Below are 25,642 nucleotides of genomic sequence, written 5' to 3'. Positions count from 1 at the left end.
GTAGGCAAACTTTTATAATAATTATTGTCAAACATTGTCTTATATAATTAAACAGGCCTTAGTGAATAAGATGAAGTAGCAAATATATATTAAAGGAAGTTAAAAAAGAGGGACGAACAATACCAGAAGGACAGTCAAACTCATAAATCGTTAATAAACTGACAACGCCATGGCTAAAAATGAAAAAGACAAACAGAGAAACAATAGTACACATGCCACAACATAGATAACTAAAGAATAAACAACACAAACTAGGGGTGATCTCAGGTGCTCCGGAAGGATAAGATGATCCTGCTCAACATATGACAACTGTCCTGTTGGTCATGTTATAACACATCCGATAAATAGTCTAATTCAGTAGGTCACAGTCATAAAAGGAAATGGGATTGTAGTAACGACGTAAAGAAACATATCCGCTATCATCTGTGAAACAGTTATTCCATTACGGTCCACCAACTCCTGATGGCGTCAGTAAAATGAATGAAGGGATGATTTCAACTTCACCTTTTCAGGCATTTGGTATTAAAAAGTTTCAATTGTATATTTCTGTTTATCTTTTGTCATATTCGCCTTTGTAGAAATTAACAAAAAATATTTATAGAACCTCTTGTCTACATTAACCTTCAGTAGAATCCCAAAAACCAACAATTATTTGAAAGCAGAGGTATGTAATTACACATAGATACTTTAGATGCTACTAGTTCATGACTATAAATTATCTCCGAAACACTTGCCATTGCCTGATGCAGTTTGGACCTAGGTTCATGCTAATTTCTAAACTTTTTAAAGAAAATATTATGAAAATATTCCCTTTGTTAGTTAATTGTACAGACGCAATGCAAGTTAATTGAACGTTATAAAATATCTGATTCGTAGATGAAGACAGAAATGTTCCAATTGTTGTAATCAAAATCCGGCATTCTTTTCGTGAAATGTGATCTCCCGAATAAACTCATCATAGATACCAGGATAAAATATTTCTTATTTACACTAGACGCGCGTTTCGTTTATTAAAGACTCATTAGTGACGCTTGAATCTAAAAATGTTTAAAAGGCCAAAAAAGTACGAAGTTGAAGAGCATCGAGGACCAAAAACTCTTAAACGTTTTGCCAAATACAGCGAAGGTCATCTATTCCTGAGCAAAGCAAGCCTTAGTTTTTTTAAATTCTGTCCTGAGCACCTGAGATCTCCCCCGGTCTTATGTGGACTTTGTCTTGCTCAGTGAGCAGTTTTTTTATGTTGTGTTGTGAATTCGGCTTGTCTTTTGGTTGTTTTGCTTTTGATTTTTTGCAATAGCATTGTCAGATTGTTTTCGACCTATGAATTTTAATCTTCCTTTGCTATTTTTAACCTTTGTTTTATAAAAGTAATTTGTAAACTAAATTTTCCACCTGCAGTATTATCAAATAGTTCTTGTCATTACTACCCTTTCCCGGTATTATTTGAATGAAAGTATTGCTTGTCTATCTCTTTTTTCGCCAATAGGCATTTTGCATTGCCATACTTTCAGTGATAACCAATAATTAAAAAAAAAAGATGTGGTATGATTGTCAAAGAGTCAACTGTCCACAAGAGACCAAAATGACACAGACATTAACAACTATAGGTCACCAATTATTTATTTAAAACGCGTTATACTATATAATCATCTCTCCATCACACTGGACGTTTACATTGGGCAGGTCAAACTATTTTCAACATCAATATGATTAGTACTAAGTAATATAAATAATTTAATCATATCTTCAAACCAAGGGTCTGAAAATGAAGACTCTTACCTGTGTGATATACCTCGGAGTGCTCTGTAGAAAGTAGAAAGTTGTCCTATGTGATATACCTCAGAGTACTCCCTCTTTTATATCTAATGAAGATAAGTTCCTGCATACGAACATTTTTAAACTGATCGATCTTCTCTTAATGATGAAGATCAGATGAATACCAATGAAGACGTCAAAAGTTAGTTTTTATATGTTTTGTCTGGAGAAAATGTTCTTAACAATTTTACTGATATAATTGAGTATTTCATTTCATGTCAATAAGTAATTTCTGAACTAATACTAAAATGATAAGGATTTTACCTTCATTGATGCTTGTAATAATATGTTATCTTTCAAAAATGTTCTATATTGAAACAATGAGAAGAAACAGAATTATGCAAATGAAGATCGATTTATTGTCCAAGCTGTAAAACTCTCAAGAAAAATGACATCTTGATTCTTGGTGTATGAAATTTACCAAAATAAATAGAGGCGGCAGATACCAAAGTGCCAATCAGACTTTGAATTCGACAGAAACCGTAAAGAATCAAATCATATATATATTATTGTTTTCCCAACTCAACACTGTCATCTATTCGCTTTTGAAAACAATACATTAGATTGAAAATAAATATAGTCGCATGTCTGATGTGCAAATTTAGATTATGGTATAATCTGTTTTGATCGCTAACCGCCTCGATGATGTACTTTTTCACATGAACTTTTCTTTATTTTGAGATTTCTAAATACAGTAAAATTCATAAAATCAGCACTGAAACAGTACTGTCAAAATCAGTACTGAACTGAAACAGTACTATCAAAATCAGTACTGAAACAGTACTGTCAAAAAAAGTACTGAATAAACAGATAGTATAACATTACAAGTTTTCTGTCTTGCCGAACAGTACTGATATATACGAGGGTAGAAATGTACCAAACAAACGTGAGTTAATTCTTGGTGGTGTAGTATAGTAGAGCAATTTCATCTAAAATCTGTACATACAAGATTAAAGAAATGTGATTTAATTATTCAATTTAACATTAAGAAGATGTGGCATGATTGTCAATGAGACAGCTCTCCTCCAGAGACAAACTGACCAAGAAGTTTTAACAAGTATCGGTCATCGTACGGCCTTCAACTATGAACAAAGCCCTTACCGCATAGTCAACTATAAAAGTCCTCGAAATGAAAAATGTAAAAATATTCATACGAGAAAACTAACTTTATATGTACAAAACAAATAACGATAAACAAATATGATATATAGCAGAAAGTAAGAACCACTGCATTACTGGCTTCTAAATTGGGACAGCCACACACAAAAAGCCGCGGGTTAAAAATGTGTACTGGCGCCGAACCCTTCCTGAAACATGGGACAGTGGCGTAACAGTACAAAATATGAACACACTTTAAAAACCAGTGGAAATAATTCATTAGATTATTCAACAACAAACTCACAACTAATTACCGTCTAAGGATACCTTAACCTGTGTGAATCTTATTGGGTATTTCTGTGATTTCCAGGTACGAAACTTTCTTTCTTATGCAAAAAAAATCATGCAAAGTTATCGGCAGTTGTTTAATAACTTTTGAACTAACAGTTATATTGTTAGATAGACATATGTGATATGACAGCAACCAAGGAAACATTACAACACTGAAACAAATCTATTCTACTCATCTATGCTGTCTTTTCGATTTCAACATAACCAACTCTTAAGGAGGCTCGAGGGAACAAAAATTTCAAAATTTCTTTTGACATTTTTGTTTTCATTATAATTTTTTTTTCTTACACTATTGGCGGTTATCTAATATGTATTTGCAGCCGGATTCTCCAGCATGCTTTCTGTTGTTGTTGTTTTGTTGTTGTTTAGAATCAGGCGTCTATTGTTGTATTTTGTTGTAATGGTTTAATGGTAAACTCCGCGATTATTTTACTAATAATCTTGATCGACTTCATGTATGGCCCTTGCAAACTCGGTTTTCCCTTAAACCATTATATGCGTTGTTCAGTCTCATTTCAAAAATCAAGACCTACTTGAATAAAATATAATATATAGATATAATTTGGTGCATTTCGTGAGGTTGCATTTCATTTGTTCCTTGGTTGCAATCGAACACACTGATATATTTAAGATGATATACTGCTAGTAACATATAAGTGACAACTCATCTTCAGTTGCTAACTTAGAGTAGCCACAGTCTAACATATGAGGAAAAGTGTCAAAGTTTTAGAAACGTCTATAAATTCGTTAAAAAAAATCTTAAATATTAGGATATCTTAAGTTAGGGGCAAATATTGTCCTTTAATCAAATTATTTTTTCTAATTATGTTGCTTTTTTATTATTATTCACATTGTGTGTAATTGCATTCATTTACTTATACGTTAAGAAAGATCTACTTAACTGCGCATGTTCCGTATAAATGTTATTTTATGTAAAAGAGAAGGCTTCATAAATTAACTTAATTATGTCCGATCATATTTGTCCTCGACAGCAAACAAAATAGTTATAACCACAACGTAGAAAAAGATCTCGAAATTATGAACGTCAAGTCAAACAAACTTTTTTATTGTAAAATATGACCTGTTGATACTATTTGTAATGATTTTTGTTATTTTATATTTATAGAGATATTGTCTATATACTTGCTGAGAATATTTGGAATATCTACTTATTTTCACTTCCTTTTACTACCTACATTTGTATGAACATCAAGATTAGTTTCCTTAAATCTGTACAGGAAAGTTTCATGTAGCTCTAATTGTATAATTTTATTGTTGATATTCACCCCATATGTATCTAGTGTTATATTATGTATTTTTTTACAGAACTTTTTTTTATTTTGAGTGGTTTTACACTAGTAATCTTTGGGTCCTTTATATCATATTGTTCGGTGTGAGCCAAAGCTCCGTGTTGAAGGTCGTACATTGGTAATGGTTTACTTTTATAAATTGTTATTTGGATGGAGAGTTGTCTCATTGGCATCCACACCACATCTTTTTATAGCTATATGATGCCGGTAATTATTTTGTGATATGGGATTTTGCTACGAACTAAGCAGGCTAGAACATAACAAAAGCCGCTTTGTAATTATCTTTCAATGGCGACCTAAAGTCGTGTGTTCTGATTATTATTTAAGGTAGATCGAGTGTATTTTTCTGAGCATCCAGTCTTGCCATGCTAAAAACAAAATTTGTGTTTTACAAATAGTTTACTAAATATCATTCAATTTACAAAAAAAACCATCTAAAACTTGAAGTTTAAAATTAAACAATAAAAAATGTAGCGTAGTTAAGTGTATTTAAAACTTTCAAAAAACAACACCTTAAACATAAAGCACGGATAATCATACTTAATATATCAATTTGTGTTTCGGGGACTTTTAAGGCCCCTAATCACAATTTTCATTTATATATTTCTGCAGTATCAATACATTGTAACCAATTCTATATTTTAACTGTTTCCACAATAAGGAAAAAATAAATTTTCTATAATATAACCCATTTAAAATAACTGATGTCGTTCTTTCAATTGGTTTAAAACGAAAAAAAAAACCAAATTTAACGTACTTCAAATAACTGAGACAGATTAGACATCTTTTCCCAAAGCTTTTTCAATGTCCACTTCCTCTTCAACGTTTATCAATTTTAAAACATCTTCCGGATCGGAATTTTGGGAAGGATTTTCCATCACAAGATCGTAAAACCTGTCTATTGCTGATGGTGAAAAATTGCCATTACAGCCACGATGTGTTGGTGAAAATTCTGCAAAATATAAATGATCGTCAAAACCGAAGAAGTCTGTCCTCATCATACTGAAACGTTTTGATAAAACTGTAGCATACTGTAACATGTCTTCTAAGAATTCCGGTTTGTTTATATAACGGTTGTTTGGTATATCGATTGGCAATTCTCTCAAAGGTATATGGTTCCATTTAGGGGTGAAATAATCAAAAGTATAACGACCTTTTAAGTTTCCGCTAACCCCAATAAAGTAGGGTTTACCATAGAAAGTGAATATTTTGTAGTCAGTTAGCGTTCCATTATAACTTAGATACTCTTCGAACATACACATAGGAGGTATATCCTTATAGTATTGTTCATACTTTACATTGTATACAGTTTGTAACCAATGTTCACATATTTGCCGCAAACACTGCAGTAGATTTATTCCTTTACAAGATGGGCATCCTCCGTATGGTGAGCTGCACTTTGTGACGTTATTTCTTTGTATAATAGCTAATGCACCTGACATATGGTTTGGTTTAAACATATATTTATACGGTAATTTATCTATGATTTGTTTTGTTATATCGATCGAATTTGTCACGAAAGCATACTCTGCAACTGTCCTAAGGCCAGGAGCTACTTTGTTTACATGCCGCTTTGCCATATGTTTGTCAGCATACTTAGTATATGTTAAATTTTTAAGGTTTTGTAAACACCACTTGTGCACTTTTCCATAAGCTTCAACCTTATTTTTATTACGATTCTGACTCCCAAGTTTCATATCGTAGATACTTTTCAGTTCCTTACTCCTCCCTGGTATCTGATCTTTTCCTGTGTTGATATCAGTAAACTGTCTGATCTGGTCTTTCTTGTCATTGCCATTCTTTCTCATTGGTATTTGATCTTTTTTGTCATTACTATCCCTTTTTATTGACATTTGAGCTTTTATTTCGTTGATATCCTTCCTCATTGGTATCTGATCTTTTATTCCGTTGTTATTCTGACTTCTTGGTCTCCTATAATCCACTTGAGTAGTCTTAAATCTAATAATAGCACAAACAAGAGCTAAACTCCAAACAAAACATAATACACGCCATTTCAATACTCGATGAGTGTTCCTCATCAGACACATCTTCGTTGTTTTTATCAATTCTCTGAAAACAGATTATGATATAGCAGTAAATATCAATTTAAATCAATTATTTATTGTTTTAAGTAATTATGAAGTATATGAAAAATGTCAATTGTCATGTAAAGAACATTTTTTTCAGTGCATGGTTTTTAGAATAAAAGAGAGCAATTAAAACTTTTACAATGTAGATTACATCTCTTTAATTTGGCAAAACCTTTTTGAATGTCGATTTTTCAATGCTCTTAAACTTTGTACTTTATTTGGTCATTTTGATTCGAGCGTCACTGCTGAGTCTTTTGTAGACGGAACGCGCGTTTGGGGTATATTTTTGTTGTTCTTGTCTCTTATATCACTTTAAAGTTTGTATAGGTTTTTGGATTTTAAAATAATTTGGTCTCGGGCATCACTGAAGAGACATTAATTGAAATGCGCAATTGGTGCAGTAAATTTGGTACAGCTAATGTTGATATGAAATCTCTGTATCATATATGATGGCACACCTCGCCCGTTGTTATGAAAATAAGAGATGCGGTATGTTGCAAATGAGAAAACTATCTAAAACAGACCAATGTAGAGCCAAGGATGTGAATTGTCTTTTAAGACAGTTTTGAAGTTCCACGAATTATGTTACCTTAATATTGATACATGTAATAAGTTATTAAATTGTATTATTACGATTTCCTGTTTAATTTCTCATTGATATTATACGTTATTCGGGATCTTAACAGGGGATGTGGGCTCTTATTCGAATTCCCAGTCGGTGTTTTATATTTCCTGAACCGCAAGGCGAAGGAGAAATAGGGCACTCACAGGGAATATGAGCCAAAGTCCTTTGTGAAGTCCGAATAACAATTATATTATACTGAAGTGTTCTGATTTCAACACTAATTACCATTTTTATCTTTATTTTTCCTTTATATGGGATATGGACTCGTATCCCCTGTTAAGGTAACCAATCAAATTGCAGGATTAACTGGTCAAAGGATATTTCACTTAATTGTAATATGTAAATTTTGTGATTTATATATATATTTTTGAATCATAGAGAAGTTAATTATCATACGTATGTCAATCCAAAGATAAGCAAGAAAATAGAATAAAATTGAGATAAAGTTCCATAAATGGGGTACAGTATTGATGTGTGATTAAATAACATTTACAACGTTAAGCAAATGAGATTGTAGAGTTATAGTGTCATTCAATACATCTACAAACAATTTTAAGTTGGAGGACATCACACAGAATGATAATAGCAAACAATTTTAAATTTGGACATTGGCTAAATGTAAGATAGTTCATTTAAACACAAAGTTGGTGCTCTCGTAAGGCTTTTTAAGATCTTGATGGAAAGTTCAAAGCAAAAAATAAATGTCCTCATATTTGCGGTAAAAATGAACATCGGACAGAATCAAAGTTCTTTGACGATAACGCTTGAAAGAGGTTGTTTAATATCATATACTTAGCATTAATATGATAGTTTTCCCATATGTGTAACGTGCGGAGGTAAACTAGTCACAAATTCAAACCCAAATCAACCCTATGTGACGTCACGTGGTTGGGCTGATATAGGGTAATCAGAATGGGTGCATTCGCACATCGACAGTATATGATTGTGTCCATATCTATGGCACGCCTGAACCACTTTTATTAATTAATCTTAGATTATCTCAGATAAACTAGGATTATCTCAGATAAACTAAGATTATCTCAGCTTAATTCAAATTCGAGAAAATCCTAGTTTATCTCAGAAAATACAGAAAATTCATTATCTGGAGAAAATCCCGGTTTATTCTAAAATATTAAGAAAATCTAGGTTTATCTGAACGATTTTCAGATAATCCTAATTTATCTCCAGATAATTAATTATCTGAATTTCAGATAATTCATTATCTCATTTTCCAGATAATTTAGGTTTATTTCGGATTCTAAATATACCAAAGAACAATGTAACGAGTGTTGTAATTGGACGACAATCCCGTCCTTTTTTAGGGGAGGGGCGACATTCTGCACACGGCACGCAATTATCAAACTACTCATGGTATGGACATCACCGCTATTGACACCTGGACAATCGAAATTTGTTGAATCATTTAGAAAAACAGTAAATTACAGAAGGGCTGATTATATACAGTATACATCATATACTTTGTACATACTTAATAAAATTTGTTAGCTCTCTCCCTTTGACGCTAACTGACTGTTTATTACTGACGGATAATTTCGACATCGTCGATAATAATTGAACTCTCATATTTTAATTAATTCAGTCGGTTTTAATCTTTTAATCATGACAGATTCAGATTCAGATTCAATAGTTTATTAAAGTCTCACCACATACAACATGATTAAAACAAGATACAATTATAAAATTAATTATACAGTAAACATAGTTAAAACAATTAAATACATGTATGTGCCATTCTTAAAAGAATTATGAGAGACTATTAAAATACAAATAATACTTATTCGTTTTATAAAATACTACAAATACAGTAGTTAATGATATAAAATACTGTTTCTCCTTGTTAAAATGTTATTGCAGGTTTTGGCAACAATATTACAAATATTGGTATTTTTAAACATATATTTAAATTTTTCTTCATCAGACAAGTTTAAAAACATATCATTATGACACAATATATCAATAAAAAGTGCATGTCTTAGATCTTCATACAAGGGACAATTTAAAAGTACATGTTTTTCATCCTCTAAAATATTACAGTTAAAACAGACTCTTTCGTCTAGATTTTTTCTTTCATATCGACCAGTTTCAATTTTTAATGGTGCTACACCACATCTAAACTTTGAAAAAGCACTACGATGGCGCTGTGGCATTTTCTGTAGCAAATATTGCTCAGTGTTATAAGTATGTTTAAAAAGTTTATATGTTCTCAATTTACAACCAGTGCTATATGAAAAAATTCTTGTACACCAGTCTTTTTTATATTTATCAAACATTTTCTCTTCTAACTGAGATATACTATAACTATCAAGAACATTTTCATTTATTTTACAATATCTTTCAAAATCAAATGATTTCAACATCTCCATAACTTTGTAGCACCAATTTTTTAATTTACAACTACCTTCATCACTGACCATTTAAAAACTTTATAATTAATTCTATTATTGTCCATTTTTGTACATTTGGACCAGTGTCTAAAAATATTTATCCACTGTTTAACACATGGTGGTTTCCAGCCCATGTCACCTGACACAGCATCGTTTTGGGTATATTTACCCACACCCATGTAGAAACGCATGGCGCGATTCTGTACTGCAGTGATGCACGAGAAATCTCTCGTGCCCCAAATAGACGAGCCATAATTTATGACTGACCAAATCATCGTGTCAAATAGCTTTGTGTAGATATTGTGCTGAAAACCACCATGTGCTTTACATTTAACAATAAGTAAACCCAATGCCCTACTTGCTGACCTGGCTACAGCTTTTGCCATTAATTGGTAGTCTAAAAACTCCGTTAACAATAAACCTAAGTATTGGTAATTTGAAGCATACTCAATATTTTCATCATTTAAACTAAAATGAAAATCTGATCTGGCTACAGAAGGATTTCTAAAATGTATAACATTTGATTTTCTTAAATTTACTTTTAAACTATTATGATTACACCATACATTTAAAACATCTAATAATTTTTGTAAATCCTCAGCATTTTCTGCTAATAAAACTATGTCATCAGCATACAGCAAGATAGATAATTTTTCACCATCAATATTAATACCAATGTCTAACAACTTTATATCATCAATTAAATCATTAATAAATATATTAAACATTACTGTTGACAATACACAGCCTTGTTTTAAACCAGTATTTACATTGAACCATTCAGTCATGTTACCATTTAATCTGACACTGCATTCTACATTAGAATAAATAGCCTTTAAAGCATACATAAATTTTGTACTAACACCCAGTTTTCCTAATTTATTAAATAACAAAACTCTATCAATAGAATCATAAGCTTTCTTAAAATCAATGAAAGATACAAAAGTTGACAGCTTACATTTTTTTCTAGTTTCAATAACAGATGTTAATGTACTAATATGATCTATTGTACTTCTACCTTTAATAAACCCATTTTGTTCATCATTTATTATATCCCTTTTGTCTAACCACTCAGTTAACCTTTTATTTAAAACGCCACAATAAAGCTTATATGCACAAGGTGCTAAGGTAATACCTCTATATGATAATGGATCTCTAGGATCCGTAGTTGAACATTTCGGTCTAATAGGAGTAATAATACCTTTGTTCCACATATTTGGAACTTTGCCAAATTTAAAACAAATATTAAACAATTTAGTTAAAGTAAAAATAACTGCATAATTTTTGCATAATTCTGCCTGAATACAATCTACACCTGGGCTTTTCCCATTTTTGGCTGCCATTGCTACCTTATAAACTTCATCAAAAGATATATAATCATCTAAATCATTACAAACAATATCATTCTTTACAATTAAATTTTCAACACCAAACTTCTTGTTGTTATCTGGATCGGAATTCAACAAACTGTGAAAACTGTCTTTCCATTTTTGTAAAACATCGTCCATGTTATTTGTAACGGATCCATCACTTCACAACACCTCATTTGGAATTTTCGATTGTCTGTCATTACCAATACCAATATTGCCTATTTTACGCCAAAATTGTCTTGGATCATTTTTGTTTAAATTTACAAGTTCCTCTTGACAAATGTGCCAATATTGTCGTTTACTTTGTTGAGCTAGTTTATCAAATTCTTTTCGCTTACTAACATAAATTTGTCGTAAATATGCGTTACTGTTAACTTTGGTACAATGCAAATACTGTTTTTCTGCTAGGCATACCTGATTCCATTTTACAGTTAGTTCATCGGTCCACCATCGTTTTTTAAAGCGGCGCTTTTTGTTATTTACACTGTTCATAATTTTTATCTTTTTGTCTAATTTATCATTCATCTCATTATGTATAACATTAATAAATTCATTATATATATTATCTAATTCAACTTGAATTCCATTACAACTTTCTATATTTGCAATACATGAATTAATAAGATTAATACTATTTTCATCATTCATCCAAGTATCAGGAATATTTTTCACATTATAAACAATATGATTACTTCTATTATCATGACTATTTAAACTTTGCTTATTAACAACGGTTTCGTAAAATATTTAATTTTAACTATTGCATTATTTCGTCATGTGTCAGTAAACAAAATAGAGATTACACTAGAAAGAAGACAATTACGTAATCCAATACACAAATTATGCACGATTCAATTATGGAAAAAACAATCATTTCATCATGGTTATTCATAAGACATAGTTTTCATTTTGTTATTTCAAAATAATTAATACATAAGTCAGAGTTTATATAATGCCTTAAACCTTACAGCGCCAGTTTTAAATTGTAGGATATATCAGAGACATATATACACATGTGTATATATGTGTATATATGTCTCTGGATATACATGTACATTATCGGAAATTATACAGTTACTAAATGTAAATGACTAGTACTCGCTAAGAAACATGAGAAAACCTCTTCGTTCTGTTTCTAAATCTTGATCCAAAAAGTTCAATTTTTACAGGTTAATTACGGGTGACTTGATTGTCCAAGCTTTACCTGTTACATTGGTAATATATATACAACTGCCCCCAATAAATGTTGACATAACAGGAAAAAAGTAATAAAAGTTTTTTTAAGACTGTTCAAAACAATAAAATTAATTCTTGCACGAAAAAGAAATTTTGAAAGATTTATATTCCTACAGTTTCTGTTTTCTCTTACTCTCTAATCTTTTATTCTAATAATCACTTTTAACTCGAAAACTAGCATATTTTAACACAAGACATAAAATCACAATCCAGTGATAGGAGATTGTTTCTTTGATTAGATCCTGCTCACAGGAAGTAAGCCGTCTACGATAACAATTCAGAGCTCTTCAAAATTGACGAAGAACATATATATAGAAAAAAAAGATATTTTTTTTAAAATGTGTTCGTCAATCCATGTACAGAGATAGAAGGGAACTTCATCCAGTTCAACCAAAAAATCAATTCGAATTTCACAAACATCTTGGTGTTGTAACAAACAAAGATGTTTCAGCATATTGTTAACTACACTTATAACAAAATATATATTTACTGGATCATGGCGGACGGAAGTGTATTATTTGAAAACTTTTAATTTGTTATTGGGTTGACACGAAACACATAAACATACATATAAATTAGGCCTGTATCGCTGAAATGATCTTTTGTTTCAAAATTCTTAACTTGACACCTTCGTTTTGTGTGGGAAACCTGAGAGATTTTCCAAAACGTTCGATTTATATAATCCGGAAATTCAGCTCCGTGAAATTTTGGTAGAGTTCTCTATTTTATATTTTCTCCCAAAATTAGGTCATCGTATATCGCCAGCTGGACATTCATCATTTCTTTTGGATATTTTGCATCAAAGAAAAGGTAAGCACAAGCATTAGCCTTTCAAAAAGGGCTAGTCGACTCTTAGCTGATGAAAATGGAAAGTGCTCTCGCTTTGTAGATTAATTCATTTACTAGAATAGCCACGTGCATCAATCAATAAATTTAACCACACACGTGAGGTCACACGTTATGAAGTAGTATATATCATTTAACGTTGTTGTTTACGAAACTCCAGAAGATTCGACTATTTATAGATAAAAGTTACCTGTGTACCAATATCATGAATATGCATGATTAATGACCAGGCAAAATGTAATTGCTAAAATAGAGAGGACAAATCCGATACTCTACGGGATTGAAGGACATTTACTAGGTTTGGATTGTCCTAACCAATCAATAAACTTTGATTATTCACGTCTCGTAATTTCTTCCAATCAGGTAGCAAGAAAAATTCACGCACTAACTGTCCATCGTTCAATTCTTAATATCGACTCCTAGGTAACTAGGAGTCGATAATTAGTATATATGCAAACATGTCTAGCCGTCAGTGAAATTTGTTCTCAGTTGACCATTGGAATAATCTGTCTCTTGACACTAAGATTTATCACAGGTGACTTTTCTGGCAAATGGCAAGGCCTCCCAGGTCGGAATGCTTTTTCATATGTTTTCAGTTGGATTTAAATAATGAGAACTGGAACCTTACGCGAGGAGAAATCCTCACTATAGTAGAGGGGTCTGTAGAATCTAAACTTAGGGAACGGTAATTGTTTATCAGCTGAGGGGTATGTTCAAATTTATTGAACATCCCCCCCCCAAAAAAAAACATTATGAACCACATAATGACCCCCTCCCCTTACCACATAGCTTCAAAACTTTGACCCCGAACAAAAATCCCTATCGATTGCCGTCAGTGAAATTTGTTTTTTTTTTAGTGGACCAGTGGAATAACCTGTCTCTTGACTGTCAGATTTAACATGTGAAGGCAAGGACTCCCCGGTCGGAATGCTTTTTCATATGTTTTCAGTCCGATTTAATAATGAGAACTGGAACCTTACGCGAGGAGAAATTCTCACTAAGTAGAGGGGTATCTAGAAGCTAAACTTAGGGAATGATCATTGTTTATCAGCTGAAGGGTATGTTCAAATTTTTCACCACATAATGACCCCCCTCCCCTTAACCATGTTAACACGGTAAACGGACAGAAAGTCACAGGACAAAAAGTCACAGGACATAAAGTCACAAATTTGGTAGGACAAAAAGTCACAGGACAAAAAGTCACAAATGATATGTTGACAATTGTTGGAATATAGAAGAGAAATATCTTGACCTATTTACTTTTTAATACATAAATTCATATTAAAGTTTTTTAAAGGACTTTCTGTCCTACATTCGTTAACACATAGCTTCAAAACTTTGACCCTCAAACAAAAATCCCTATCGAGTGTAAGAAGAAATTCTCACTATAGTAGGACATTTTCCAGATCCCAGATAAGTGGTCTGTAGAAGCTAAACTTAATATAGTTATATATGGTCTTGAGAGCAACAAAAACAGTGTGCAAGAGGATTAGATCTGAGTACAGAGGTAGTACATATAGGTATAAAGTTGAAAGGAAATGGGATTATTCTTTGATTTGTTGGGGAGGATGATTTTGAAAATGAATATCATATCCACATGTCCACTGAATATTAAAATAAACATAACAGATGAAAATAAATATTCAATTTGGAAAATATTACTTCTGGCCCCCCAAATTATCAAATGGTCATCTAAGCCAAATAATTATGACGTCTTAACCATGTTGATAGGCTATTTTATTTTTTTCCTGTGATACGTTCCTTTGGACTAACGGTTATCTTATTATTTGTCAATTTGTTAGCTATTTTTTTTCTCTGTAACACCTTGCTTTGGACTAATGATCATCTAATTATTTGTCAATTTGTTATACCTTACATAAATGGGGAGACCTGCAATTACATCACAATTAATAGGCTGTTTTGAAACATTTCACAGTACTTGCATTTGTTGAATCAGATGAATTACTAGGCATATTTTAGTTGTACATGAGTACTGTCACCAGACTTTGAATCCATAATGGATGACTGGGAGAGTTAAATAGATTAGCTTCTGCATCTGACATGTCTGGTACATCCATTTCATTGGAATGTCTTTTTTTCGAAAGTAAAATACATAAAACTCTGTATAAAATCATCAATACCTCTCTTTCTCTATCTTCATGTATCTAGATTTTTTGTGCATCCATGCAAGTGTGTCCACACCAGCCTCGTGTAAATACATGTATATATTTATCAAAATTGCATAGACCTTATGTCTAGATGTAGTCCATTCGTCCACACCAGCCTTGTGTATATCATGTATATCTATATTTATCCACAGAAAAACGTTTTCACTGCTATGAATATTGATGTAGGCGCGAAACAATTACATACAGCCATACACATGATACACAAGCGTAAATTATACATTTATTTTAGTAAAAAATTTACTACTTTTTAGCACATTTTTACACTGATGCAAATACATGTACATGTACAAATACAAGTGTATTGATTCAGTGGTGATGGTTATAGACACTGAAAACTTTTTAGTTTTGAATGTTATTTTCTTCACCTGTTTACCAAGATAAGGTGGAAGTTTGTTCTTATTTCAAGAGAAAGGCACTCTGACAGGATGTATTTATTTGTGCATGTAGTGACATCTACTTGCTTTTTACTAACTATTTTTATCAGAAATTTGTATTTTTATATATTTGTATTTGAGTTTTATATACATGTACATAGACATTTTATTTACATATTATATAATTAATTTACATGGACCTCCGATCCGTGCAGTTAGGCATGTTTGTTTTTGGTGTTCAAGAAGTATATCATTGGATTGAGCTCTCTGTCTCAATGTATTATTAAAGTGCTTTGCATTAAGCTCAGTTTATTGTTATGCCAATGCATTCTTTCTGATACAAACAACTAAGGTAAGATCGTCGAAATTGTCATCACCAGGAATTATTGAAGCAGCATCCACTGAGCATGAATAGTTTAAGATAGATTAAATTATTTTAGATGCATTTGAAACAAATACTTTGCATCCAGATAGCCAAATAAAAAAAAGTACATTGAAATATACCAAACATTGCTACCTGGAATATGATGCTAGGTGGTTTTGTCACCTTTTTAACCATTTGCACTATCTACTGAAGAGTCCTGAGTGCAACTGGTTATTCATTCATACATACGGACGAAACGCATAAGGCTAACTAGACCATACCCGCGACATCGCGGGTCCTTGACTGAATAAAAGAACATACCCCTTAGTTTTAGCATGGATTTTTAGAATTCGTATTGTCATTTGGTAAAGTCACGCTGATTATAAGGTGCACAGTTATTCCCTGTATAATGACGAAGTTCAGGTGTGATTATTACCCGTGTTTATAGCTAATCCTCAATACACCGTTTGGTTGTGCGCCTGACACAGGCTGAATGTACAGATTATTTAACAGGGATCAGGTAATTTTGTGAAATATACATGTACTATTGGAATTGGTATCGGATTCGACCCGCAACTTTTTAATTATTGGTAAAATTAATTATGTGGAAAACAAAAGGCCTGAAATGGTGTAATTTTTAATCTACCCCATTGTCCTATATTATTTATATAAAGTTAAATTCTGCGGGCAGTACGTCGACTAAACATGCGAAAGCGTACAAGACACGGATCGATAACGGTCTCCGAATTTAGATATTTTCTCAAAAATTGGCATTTTCTGTGGAAAAAATATTGTTTTAAAAACAAATTTAGGAAGTATAAAACATTACATTTATACGTCATATCACAAATATTTCTGACTTTGTATGGTTTCAGAGGAGTTTTTAGATAATAAGGACATACTATGTAGATGTGCATATTGACAGGAAATTATGATTAAAAAATTTTCTAGGAGTTACCTCCCTTTGAACTTATTTGCCCCATTAAACAGTTTGTCATCGCAACTCCTCTGAAACCACACAACAGAATTTCATAAAACTTTGTCGATAATAAGGACATACTATGTAGATGTGCATATCGACAGGAAATTACGATACAATTTTTTTTCTAGAAGTAACGCCCCTTTAAACTTATTTGCCTCAATATACTACTGCAACAGTTTGTCATCGCAACTCCTCTGAAACCACACAACAGAATTTCATAAAACCTTTTTAGATATTAAGGACATACTATGTAGATGTGCATATCGACAGGAAATTATGATTCAATTTTTTGTCGAGGAGTAACGACCCTTTGAACTTATTTGCACCAGTATACTACTGCAACAGTTTGTCATCTCAACTTATCTGAAATCACACAACAGAATTTCATGAAACTTTGTAGATAATAAGGACATACTATGTAGATGTGCATATCGACAGGGAATTATGATTCCAATTTTTTTCTAGGAGTTATTCCCCTTTGAACTTATTTGCCTCAATATACTAATGCAACAGTTTGTCATCAAAACTCCTCTGAAACATCACAACAGAATTTCATGAAACTTTTTAGATAATAAGGACATACTATGTTGATGTGCCTATCGACAGGAAATTATAATTCAATTTTTTTTCTTAGAGTTATTTTATTTGTCCAGTGACAATGTGGGGGCGTGGGGTATGTGAGCGCGCTCACTAAGGTTCTTTAATTTGTGTTGATGTTAATTGACGGATTATAGCACCATTTATTTTTATACCATGGCCAATCCAAAATTGCATCCTACAAGTTTCATTTATATTTCTATCCACATAACAAAAACCTTGAAACAAGAATAATTCTGCAAAACCTTATTCATATTTTTTATAGTCTACACTATTTGTAATAATCTGTTTAGAGAAATTAAAAATCATAAACAAATAAATTGGATATACCATGTTATTAAAATTATTTCATTCTGGTAAACTTGTCTTTTATCATGTTTATATAACTTCAATCAGGCCATGGAGAATCTAAGATAAAGATAATTTCAAAGAAAGAATTAAAATATATGTGTGATACAACAGAAGTGTACTTTCTTGCTCATCTAGCCCCATGTGCATGCCAGGTATTATGATATCATCACTTTGAACTATTAGACATCTAAGAAACAATGTCGAACATGTAAAGGGAATCTTTCACTAATGATACTGGGATGATCCTTGACTACACTGTTCCAAGTAAGAAATGCCCACCACAATGGACATAATGAGAACCATAAGAGAAGAACATACATACAGGTTCTTATAAACCATCTTGCATATCAAAATTACATATAATGTAGAAATGCAGCTTATGTGTTCCTCTACTAATTTTTGGTAATTTTTTTTTTATCCAAAAGTAAAGTAGTGGATCTCATTTTAACAGAATCATTTGATAATCCATATATTGTGTACAAAAAGTGTCTCCACCAAGATAATCTTGAACATAAAACCCAAATATTGAAAAAACCAACACTACACATTTTTAGTGTTTGGTACTGGTCTGATATTGAAGATGGCTGTCACTGTGGAACACTATGGTGGGGGGGATACAGATTTTTTTTTATCAGAAAACACCCTCAAACATTCAAACATATTATCCACATTGATCTGTGTCCACACTTGTTCTGATATAGAAAAAAATATTAAGAACTTTACCTGATAATTCAACAACTCAATAAGAAAGCAATCCGTATCTAAATTGTTTAAGTAAACACTTTCAACGACTTGGTCATCTGGTACAACCGTGAAGCATCTGGTGTATAATTACAACTGTCATTAATTTATGTACATATTGTTTTAAACATATGGTTAAAATATGGTTAAAAACAAGTGTGGACATAGATCAATGTGGATAATATGTTTGAATGTTTGAGGGTGTTTTCAAAGACTAAAACAAAGATGTGGTTTCCCATAGGACCACCGGTAGAATGATTCGTTGATGTTACTATGGCTTCCTGGATTTATCTTTTTCTTATTTACTGTCATGTTGGTTTAATAGACGTGTCTGTTCATGTAAATCGCAATATAATATTGCGGGCCTATGTCTTGAATTTGCTATGTGGTTTTAGATGAGAATGACACACAAAAGATTGATGATGAACAACAAGTAAACGTTATTTTATGGAATTATACACTATAATTATTATAAAAAAAAATTAGAAAATAGCAAATCAATAAAAAGCAAATGTAAATTAGTAAATACATGCATTATAGGAACAGACGAATTCGGTCTATCTATCTCCACAAAAATAGTACCTAGGAGGTTTTACATTATGAAAATACAATTGTTGCAATTGTATCTTAGTAGGAATTTGACGAATATGCAAATCTAATTCATTCCACAATGAAATAAAAGATGGGAAAAGAGACTGTTGATAACCTGATAGACGGTTCAATGGTATATTAATGTTATGTCTATTTCGCAGGTTGAAAATAGTAGTATCTGATACATACGGAGGAACCAATGCTTGTAAAGAATCCGGTGTTTGGTTATTTACAATTTTATAAAACATGGTCATTTTTTTAACTTCCCTTCTTACACTTAATTTCTCCCATTCCCTCTCTATAAATAGAGTTATTATTAGCATTACATGGTATTTAAACCGGTAACTATACAAGCTGCTGCAATCTGAATCTTTTCTAACCGCTCGGAATGAATTTGCCCACAGTTGTCCCAAACTTCAGATGAATATTCCAAAATAGGACGAATAAAAATCATATAAATCTTTTCAAGATAATCCCTTTTAAGTCTAAATTTTAGTTTCCTCAGTACATTTACTTGTTTTGACGTCTTCTCTATCAGTTTATCAACATGTTTATTCCACTTACAGTCACTACTAAAAATAATACCTAAATGTGTTTGTGTATCTACAGGAGCTATTGAGACTCCACTAAAATCAAAAGTAAGGACGTTCTGCATATTCCTAGTATTACAAATCCTAATATGTTTTATTAGGATGAAATTTTAGCATCCACTTTCCAGACCAATTTTGTAAATTATTCAGATCAATATTTATTAAAGTGTTTAGATTTGTAACATCGAGTGCAGTATGGCCGATAGATGTGTCATCAGCAAAAAGTCTACTGAACCCACTTAGATCATCTGCAATGTCATTTATATAAATCAAGAATAATAATGGACCAAGTGCCGACCCCTGGGGCACACCAGCTCTTAAGCAGCCCAATGAGGATAGTGAATCTGTCATAACCACTCTTTGTGACCGTCCCGATAAGTAACTTTTCAACCAACATAATCAATCCCCATTAATGATATATTGTTCGAGCTTATATAAAAGACCTTTGATCCGAACTGTATCAAAAGCTTAACTTATATCCACAAATGTTATACTAGTAATTTGCTTGTCGTTTAGTGACTTTATATTATGATTATACAACTCAATCAATTGGTGGGTAGTAGAATATCAAGGAATGAATCCCGATTGAAACTTGTATAATAGATTAATAGATGAATGCAAATGATTAAAAATAGTTTTGAAAACTATTGTTTTTAGAATTTTAATAATACAAGATAATAAAGAGACAGGCCTTTAATTTGAGGGTAAAGATTTATCACCACTTTTAAATAATGAAAAAACATGTGCAATTTTCCACTGGTTTGGGAATATTTATCCCGTAATGACCTATTGAGTAATAAACATAATGGTTTTGAAATTTGTTTCTGACAGCAAGTAACATTCTTATAGTATCAGGCCCCACCGCTTTATTAACATCAAGTGTGGAAATTATATCGTGAACGTCTTGTTCACTAACTACAACCGATGACAGGAAATCAGCACAACGATCGTGAAAGACTGGTAAATCTTATCTGGATTCTCCAAATTAGCTATAGAACAGAAATATTTATTCGAAATTTCAGACTTTTCAGTGCTCTCATATGCCAAATTATAATTTTGATTCGGATCCTTCAAAGGTGTTACGTCATGAACAGGCCTCTCACTGTTAATGTGCATCAATAATCTTCCAATACTGTTTCGGATTCGCCTGCTTGATGTCATCTAAATTTTCATTTAAACAGCGTAAACGTGTTTTAGGCTGCTTATTCGTGTTATTTACTTTGTTTCACTGTTGTTTAAACTTAAGTACAGCCAAAGATGATTTCAAACGTAGAAATAATTTACGAAATCTGTCGCGCTTGCGCATTTCACGACGCAAGTTAGAATTATACCATTTTTTGTCATCACATCTCACTACAACTTCTCGTGTAGGTATACACTCTAATGCTATGTCAAGGAGTGAATTAGTGAAATTAGTGCAAGCAACATTTATGTTATCTGTGTCAGAAATCAAATGCTCCCGAATTGGTCCTTAACGCCTTTTGATACATGAGGTCCAACAGACTTAAAATCTGAAAAGTATAGTTTAACGAAACCAATTTGACTAGCAGGTCAAACAACGTATGTTCTTTATCCTTGCTGACTGCCATTGACGATTGCCAAGTAAATGGATCACCAGATGTAACAACATGGATATTAAGGTTTAATTAAATACCAAACAGAAAACAACAAACTTGCGGATAAAGATATTATACCGCAAATATGAGGTGCAAACATCGGTATACCATATCCAGATTTCGACAATTAGTAGAAGTCTAATAGATATATATCTTCAGTGATGTTAGGACTCGAAACGATTTTTGGAAGGCCAAATAAGTTACCTTATTTTAGGATAGACTTTTGAATTTTGAAGAGTCAAATAGGATGAACGGATTATACAAACCCAAAGGCAAATATAAAACAAACCCAAAAGGCTCTCAAGAGCCTGTGTCGCTCACCTTGGTCTATGTGCATATTAAACAATGGACACAGATAAATTCTTGATAAAATTGTGTTTTGGTTGATCATGATGTGTTTGTAGATCTTACTTTACTGGACATTCTTCTTGCTACAATTATCTCTATCTATAATGAACTTGGCCCAGTAATTACAGTGGAAAATATATTCTAAAAAGTTACAAAAATTTACAAAAAGTTATGAAAATTGTTAAAACAAGACTATAAGGGGCAATGACTCCTTAAGAGGTAAACTGACAATTTTGGTCATGTTGACTTATTTGTAGATCTTACTTTGCTGAAAATTATTGCTGTTTACAGTTTATCTCTATCTATTATAATATTCAAGATAATAACCAAAACTGCAAAATTTCCTTAAAATTACTAATTCTGGGGCAGCAACCCAACAACAGGTTGTCTGTTTTGTCTGAAAATTTCTGGGCAGATAGATTTTGACCTGATTAACAATTTATCCCTGTCAAATTTGCTCTAAATGCTTTGTTTTAGAGATATAAGCCAAAATCTACATTTCGCCCCTATGTACTATTTTTAGCCATGGCGGCCATCTTGGTTAGTTGGCATGGTCACGCCACACATTTTTAAAACTGTATACCAAAATGATGATTGTGGCCGAGTTTGGTTAAATTTGGCCCAATAGTTTCAGAGGAGAAGATTTTTTAAAAGAATACTAAAATTTTAGAAAAATGGTTAAAAATTGACTATAAAGGGCAATAACTCCTAAATGGGTCAACTGACAATTTTGGTCTTGTTGACTTATTTGTAGATCTTACTTTGCTGAACATTATTGCTGTTTAAAGTTTATCTCTATCTATATAATAATATTCAAGATAATAACCAAAAACAGTAAAATTTCCTTAAAATTACTAATTCAGGGGCAGCAACTACTGCAACAGTTTGTCATCTCAACTTATCTGAAATCACACAACAGAATTTCATGAAACTTTGTAGATAATAAGGACATACTATGTAGATGTGCATATCGACAGGGAATTATGATTCCATTTTTTTTTCTAGGAGTTATTCCCCTTTGAACTTATTTGCCTCAATATACTAATGCAACAGTTTGTCATCAAAACTCCTCTGAAACATCACAACAGAATTTCATGAAACTTTTTAGATAATAAGGACATACTATGTTGATGTGCCTATCGACAGGAAATTATAATTCAATTTTTTTTCTTAGAGTTATTTTATTTGTCCAGTGACAATGTGGGGGCGTGGGGTATGTGAGCGCGCTCACTAAGGTTCTTTAATTTGTGTTGATGTTAATTGACGGATTATAGCACCATTTATTTTTATACCATGGCCAATCCAAAATTGCATCCTACAAGTTTCATTTATATTTCTATCCACATAACAAAAACCTTGAAACAAGAATAATTCTGCAAAACCTTATTCATATTTTTTATAGTCTACACTATTTGTAATAATCTGTTTAGAGAAATTAAAAATCATAAACAAATAAATTGGATATACCATGTTATTAAAATTATTTCATTCTGGTAAACTTGTCTTTTATCATGTTTATATAACTTCAATCAGGCCATGGAGAATCTAAGATAAAGATAATTTCAAAGAAAGAATTAAAATATATGTGTGATACAACAGAAGTGTACTTTCTTGCTCATCTAGCCCCATGTGCATGCCAGGTATTATGATATCATCACTTTGAACTATTAGACATCTAAGAAACAATGTCGAACATGTAAAGGGAATCTTTCACTAATGATACTGGGATGATCCTTGACTACACTGTTCCAAGTAAGAAATGCCCACCACAATGGACATAATGAGAACCATAAGAGAAGAACATACATACAGGTTCTTATAAACCATCTTGCATATCAAAATTACATATAATGTAGAAATGCAGCTTATGTGTTCCTCTACTAATTTTTGGTAATTTTTTTTTTATCCAAAAGTAAAGTAGTGGATCTCATTTTAACAAAATCATTTGATAATCCATATATTGTGTACAAAAAGTGTCTCCACCAAGATAATCTTGAACATAAAACCCAAATATTGAAAAAACCAACACTACACATTTTTAGTGTTTGGTACTGGTCTGATATTGAAGATGGCTGTCACTGTGGAACACTATGGTGAGGGGGATACAGATTTTTTTTTTATCAGAAAACACCCTCAAACATTCAAACATATTATCCACATTGATCTGTGTCCACACTTGTTCTGATATAGAAAAAAATATTAAGAACTTTACCTGATAATTCAACAACTCAATAAGAAAGCAATCCGTATCTAAATTGTTTAAGTAAACACTTTCAACGACTTGGTCATCTGGTACAACCGTGAAGCATCTGGTGTATAATTACAACTGTCATTAATTTATGTACATATTGTTTTGAACATATGGTTAAAATATGGTTAAAAACAAGTGTGGACATAGATCAATGTGGATAATATGTTTGAATGTTTGAGGGTGTTTTCAAAGACTAAAACAAAGATGTGGTTTCCCATAGGACCACCGGTAGAATGATTCGTTGATGTTACTATGGCTTCCTGGATTTATCTTTTTCTTATTTACTGTCATGTTGGTTTAATAGACGTGTCTGTTCATGTAAATCGCAATATAATATTGCGGGCCTATGTCTTGAATTTGCTATGTGGTTTTAGATGAGAATGACACACAAAAGATTGATGATGAACAACAAGTAAACGTTATTTTATGGAATTATACACTATAATTATTATAAAAAAAAATTAGAAAATAGCAAATCAATAAAAAGCAAATGTAAATTAGTAAATACATGCATTATAGGAACAGACGAATTCGGTCTATCTATCTCCACAAAAATAGTACCTAGGAGGTTTTACATTATGAAAATACAATTGTTGCAATTGTATCTTAGTAGGAATTTGACGAATATGCAAATCTAATTCATTCCACAATGAAATAAAAGATGGGAAAAGAGACTGTTGATAACCTGATAGACGGTTCAATGGTATATTAATGTTATGTCTATTTCGCAGGTTGAAAATAGTAGTATCTGATACATACGGAGGAACCAATGCTTGTAAAGAATCCGGTGTTTGGTTATTTACAATTTTATAAAACATGGTCATTTTTTTAACTTCCCTTCTTACACTTAATTTCTCCCATTCCGTCTCTATAAATAGAGTTATTATTAGCATTACATGGTATTTAAACCGGTAACTATACAAGCTGCTGCAATCTGAATCTTTTCTAACCGCTCGGAATGAATTTGCCCACAGTTGTCCCAAACTTCAGATGAATATTCCAAAATAGGACGAATAAAAATCATATAAATCTTTTCAAGATAATCCCTTTTAAGTCTAAATTTTAGTTTCCTCAGTACATTTACTTGTTTTGACGTCTTCTCTATCAGTTTATCAACATGTTTATTCCACTTACAGTCACTACTAAAAATAATACCTAAATGTGTTTGTGTATCTACAGGAGCTATTGAGACTCCACTAAAATCAAAAGTAAGGACGTTCTGCATATTCCTAGTATTACAAATCCTAATATGTTTTATTAGGATGAAATTTTAGCATCCACTTTTCAGACCAATTTTGTAAATTATTCAGATCAATATTTATTAAAGTGTTTAGATTTGTAACATCGAGTGCAGTATGGCCGATAGATGTGTCATCAGCAAAAAGTCTACTGAACCCACTTAGATCATCTGCAATGTCATTTATATAAATCAAGAATAATAATGGACCAAGTGCCGACCCCTGGGGCACACCAGCTCTTAAGCAGCCCAATAAGGATAGTGA

The 25,642-nt window shown here is 32.0% G+C and overlaps 1 protein-coding gene across 1 annotated transcript; it reads right to left on the bottom strand.

Moving 5' to 3' along the window:
- Positions 1–5,047: 5,047 nt before the first annotated feature.
- On the bottom strand, positions 5,048–18,837 carry LOC139493187 (uncharacterized). The gene is made up of 2 exons (XM_071281378.1): positions 18,727–18,837; positions 5,048–6,644 (listed from the first exon to the last, which is right to left on the bottom strand). Exon 2 carries the CDS (start codon positions 6,620–6,622, stop codon positions 5,351–5,353), a length of 1,272 nt encoding a protein of 423 aa, XP_071137479.1. The 5' UTR covers positions 6,623–6,644; positions 18,727–18,837; the 3' UTR covers positions 5,048–5,350.
- Positions 18,838–25,642: the final 6,805 nt, after the last annotated feature.

Source organism: Mytilus edulis, chromosome 10 (genome assembly GCF_963676685.1).
Source record: "Mytilus edulis chromosome 10, xbMytEdul2.2, whole genome shotgun sequence".
Lineage (NCBI taxonomy): Eukaryota > Metazoa > Mollusca > Bivalvia > Mytilida > Mytilidae > Mytilus > Mytilus edulis.
This window is presented reverse-complemented; position numbering and strand designations above follow the sequence as displayed.

Excerpts from the sequence above, each read along its gene's own strand:
- LOC139493187 (XM_071281378.1), bottom strand. The coding sequence starts at position 6,622 with ATGTGTCTGATGAGGAACACTCATCGAGTATTGAAATGGCGTGTATTA.